This window comes from Centruroides sculpturatus, unplaced genomic scaffold (genome assembly GCF_000671375.1).
Source record: "Centruroides sculpturatus isolate CEXI.00-Female unplaced genomic scaffold, Cexi_2.0 scaffold400, whole genome shotgun sequence".
NCBI classification, from domain to species: domain Eukaryota; kingdom Metazoa; phylum Arthropoda; class Arachnida; order Scorpiones; family Buthidae; genus Centruroides; species Centruroides sculpturatus.
In genome coordinates this window covers 236076-241169 of record NW_019384654.1, presented here as the reverse complement: position 1 = coordinate 241169, position 5094 = coordinate 236076, and the positions used below count along the sequence as shown (strand labels likewise).

General features: G+C 32.6%; 1 protein-coding gene across 6 annotated transcripts in view; it reads right to left on the bottom strand.

The window, feature by feature from the left end:
* Positions 1-5094, bottom strand: part of LOC111626373 (multidrug resistance-associated protein 4-like) — a 169210-nt gene that overhangs the window by 11621 nt on the left and 152495 nt on the right. For all 6 annotated transcript variants that reach the window (XM_023369722.1, XM_023369721.1, XM_023369718.1 and 3 more), the window contains 2 exons: positions 2082-2171; positions 1798-1970 (listed from right to left, as the gene is read on the bottom strand). In XM_023369722.1, coding sequence (XP_023225490.1) covers positions 1798-1970; positions 2082-2171 — 263 coding nt within the window. The remainder of the gene's footprint in view (positions 1-1797; positions 1971-2081; positions 2172-5094) is intronic.

The following is a 5094-nucleotide window of genomic DNA, read 5'->3' as shown; positions in this document are numbered from 1 at the left end:
TAGTGATGTAACGAATAGTATATTCGGCCTCAGGCCGAATACCGAATATTCGGCCAGGAGTGTGGCCGAATAGCCGAATATTCGGCCAAACTATTCGGCTTGATTAACGCACGTACGAAAATTGGCGCGCAAAATCGCATTATATGGCAAGGATCGCGCACCCTGTTCTCTATTGGCCCGCTGTCACTACACTTCTTCAATCGCGTTAATTCTTGACAGTTGTAGCGGACAGACATGAGCGTCATGGCAGTATGTTATACAAGTGCTGTATTATTTAAATTATTCTTTCGCAGGAGGAAACAATTGCTCCCTGATATACTTCTGTCTAAGCAAATATGATGATAATATCATTCTTTCGCAAATCATATACCTATAAGTCCATTGGAAAATCGTTTAAATTAGGAGCCTAACGTAAAGCATAATTTAGTACAAGATATAACAACACGGTGGAATTCTATCTTTTATATGTTAAAAAGGCTTCTTGAACGAAAACGAGCTATTTCCCTCTATCTAACTGATACAGCAAACATCTAATCTGACTGCAGAGCAGTGGGAGATTGTAGACCAATTACTGAAATTATTAAAGCCATTTGAAAAGATAACAAAAATTACTAGCTCAAACTACTCATGCTTATCTGAAATTATTCCCCATGTTGTTACTCTTAACCGCTACTGCAACAAGGCCGTGTCTTCTGACCTAGCACCTAAATTAAAGTTTATGGCGATCGCCATGCAACAAGGGATAAAACNTTATTGCATTGCAAACATTTAAAAATAATTTTTCTACAAAAAGTGGGTTGAATAGTTACGTATGGAAAAGATGGAAGAGATGTAAGAAGAAATTTACTTGCAAAACCAACAAAAATAAGCACGTCTCAGAATGATTAAATTAACTTTTATGCAATAAAAGTTAATTTAATCATTGAATGTTGAAAGTTAATTTTATTACATAAATAACTTTTATGTAATAAAATTAACTTTTATTACATAAAAGTTAATTTTATGTAATAAAATTTCAGATTCAACATTCAATGACTTTCAGATTCAACATTCAATGATTAAATTAACTTTTATTGCATAAAAGTTAATTTAATCATTCTGAGACGTGCTTATTTTTGTTGGTTTTGCAAGTAAATTTCTTCTTACATCTCTTCCATCTTTTCCATACGTAACTATTCAACCCACTTTTTGTAGAAAAATTATTTTTAAATGTTTGCAATGCAATAAATCGAATTTTAAGTAAAATTAGAGATAAAATAAATTTATTAAGTAGAAGCGAAAATGTTTACTTACACCATGATGTTTGCCACGTTAACAATGCAAGATTTTTCTATTTCCATTTTTTACCTTCTATACACACATAGCACAATATGAATAAAATTTTATAATTATATGTATTCATATGCATGGCATAATATGAATACATATAGTGAATACATACAGTTTGGCTTTTAGACACAAAAGACTTTTTTCTCCCTTACTCATCCTCATTATGACAAATGCAAAATAGGAAAAAATGAAAAAAGATGAGAAACGAGGTAAAATATACTTTGGACATATCGCATATAATATATTTGAGATAATTCATTAGAATTTGGTTCCAGATCGCCAGAGATTGTAAGTTTAATTATTATGCAAATCAATCATTTTATTAGTGGCTTAATAGCAATGTATTCAGCGTGAATATTGACAATCATACTTATATCAAACTTATACCAGTAACTATTTTTCTGTAACACGAGTTACAAAATAAAATTATATATACTTGAAATTATGTAACGTTTATAATATTCTAACCTTTTATCAATATTGGACGTTGCTTCGTCCAGGACGAGAATTTTATTCTGGCGTAGAATGGTTCTGGCAAGACAAATTAATTGTCTTTCTCCCACGCTGATATTTCGCCCTCCTTCTGTTAAATGCGAATCTAATCCTCCAGGTAATTTACTAATAACTTCTTTCAATTGTACCTTTAATTCAAATATTTATAAAAATAAATACGTTATAATTGAATTTAATCGAAAATAGGTTTAAAGAGAAAAATCTGCAAGTAAACTGAAAAATATCAATTTAAGTGTAACCTCCTCTATGGCTTTCCACAGCATTTCTTCAGAATATTCATTAAAAGGATCCATGTTTCTTCGAAGGGGACCGGTAAATAACATAGGATCCTGGAAAAAATATATGCATACTCTGTAGTAATTGTATTTTACAATTTGTTTTTATATTGGATAATATGAGCTAAAATTATAAAAAGTGGCCGAGCTGTTCCTGAACACTGGGCTTTCATTCATGGATTCGCGCCGTGATCGGACAGGCCGGACACATGGAGATACAGTAGAGCGTCGATTATCAGAATCAATTGGGGACTGGGGTTGTTCGGAAGATCGATGTTTCGGATAACCGATCATGTACGGTAAAATATATTAATTTATCTCATGTTGAAATTTTTCTCCTTTGCGTGGCGCTTCGCGTTGAATTTTTTCGATGTTAAGTTTAAGGAAGACTATTGTATCGTTAAAAATTATTTTTTTATTTTGTACAAATAAAATAAATGTATTTAAAAATATAAAAACAATAAAAAATTATACTTCAGAAGTTAATTTAGTATCAAAAACGTAAAATATTTGAGTAGCCCAAGACATAGCCAAAGATTACAGTGCCACAGCACTATCAGAAATTTAAATTTGCCAACTGGAAACCTTTCAGTTAATTGATGTTTCGGTTGATCAATGCTCTACTGTAGTTATGATAAATTCTTATATTTTAAAATAAACATAATCAATATGTTTGAAAATATCAAAATTTTCCTCACCCATCTGAAAAACCTTCATATTAGTAGACTTTAAGATGCCGTAAACAAGAGTCATGTCTGTCCTTTAAAATTATATGAAAATAGTGACATTGAAGCTAATTCCTGAAAGCAGAACATAAGCATTTGAAATATTTTTACACTAAATACCAAACTACATAAGGACAAACTAAACACAGTGGTTACTTGGCTGAATTAATTCACCTTTAATGGTGGGGAAATTTAAATAATGCTAACATTTTTGACCCAGTTAACAAGCCATCTTTGGGTGTAATGGTCAAAAGTGGAATGCTCATGCCTAAGCATTCCACATTTGACTTCACTCACTATTAAAGGTGTGTTGATTAATTCAACTAAAACATAAATACTAAGAGAAGCAGTAATACTGGCAATAGAAATACTGGAGAAGTTAGGGTGATTTTATAAACAAATAGTGAGTTTATACTGTTTGACTTGGATCGAAACAGTAAAAATAACTGACAATCTAATGAAAACTTAAAATTATGCTAATCTGAAGACTGGTTATAACAAAGAAAACAAACAATAAATTGTCAGAATTACATTGCTCTCTATTGAAACAAACATCTGATTTAATAAAGTATAATTTTGAAATAATTTTAAGTGTGTGTCTGTCTCTCATGTCTTTTTTCGATGCTTCTACTGGATCTACATGATTAAAATTTTTCATGTTTCAAAGTTCATCACAGAAAATATTCTATTTGCTTAATGTATTCACTCCCAACACAGTGAGCAACATCTCTAACTATAAAATGTCAAAGAAATTATATAAAATAGTCTTAGAATTCCTGAAATATTTATGGAAAACTTTAGGACACTCACAAGCAGGATCAACACATGCAATGTTGTGACAGCAAGTGCTCTAAGTCATCGCCAGCAGTGAGCACATTAAGTAAATCAAAATAAATTGCTTAATAAACATTAAGACAAATTTTTTAAGAATATTTTTCTCAGAAATGCATCAGTTGAGGATATTCTTATTCATAATTGAATCGGTCAGCACAAAAAGATATTAATTTTATTTCATCAAGTTTGTATATTATTAAGCCCATAGAAAGAAAATTTTGGGGAGGACATATCATATGAAAAGTTGCTCAATACAAATCAACTGCAAATGAGGTGGGTGAGACCTGTAAACCTTACAAATAAGAAGAAAAAAAGTCAAAGAAACTAACTGTCTATATGCAACCCTTGACAAGATATAAATGTAGTTCCCTGAATATCTGACTGGGCTGCTTGTTAAACATACAACAGACTTAACGGGAACAGAACACAACTCCAATCTCATTTGGAAGTAGCAAGTGCGATGGCATTTCTCATGTTTTACGAGCTTTTAACCATCTCTAGTAAAGTAAAAAATGATGTATTTTTGGCATTGTTTTGAGAAATAATTCGATTTTTTCACTTAAATTGTACCTCATTTTTGCAGTTCTTCTAAATTACAGATAGGAAACTTTCAAGGACTACATCTAGGCAAGAGTCACACATAAACCATTGGTTTCTTTGACTATTTTTACTCCTATGGGCAAGGTCTACAGCTCTGACAAGGTCCCAACCGCCTCATTCAGAGCTACATTTGCTGCAGCCTGCAACACAAGATAATCCAAAACTGAAATCTTCCATTACAGTCAACAATCTGAATTAGTATTTTATACTTGATACAATTGCAGATATCAATGACACTGTTGGGATCTTAACAGAGCTGTACAGCATGCCTATAGGAACAAAAAGTCAAGGTAACCGTACCTCTATATGTATCCTTCACCAGATATGGCCTCCTGAAATTGGCCACATGCGATCAGAAGTCTTGCCACACACCACAAGTTCCGTTAAGACAATTAAATTTGCATTTAACTATTTAGCTGGTGCAACTATGCCAGCTTCAAGTAGCCCACTCAACCATTTTCAAGTACTCAAAATTTTTTAGAGGGCGTGTGAGTTCTCCCCCGCATGAGCACCAACGTGGTTGCTATTGCTCACATCAAAGCATGTGGCTACATGTGAATATGTACGGCTCACCATTGCTCGACCAACATGAATATGTAGTACCAATTCGAAGTAAAAACTGTTTTTGGTCAAAAGAAATTGATTTGCATTTATTATTTGTTACAGGTACTAATCACCACGCCTAAAACAACTTGTTTACATTCACGACATCCATAAGATGGCAACCAAAACTGCTGCAGTTAGGTTTCCACATTTGGAGGCAAATATCTGGCAAAGGGTCACATTTAGAGGTATTGTTTCAATGACTTTTTTGCTCC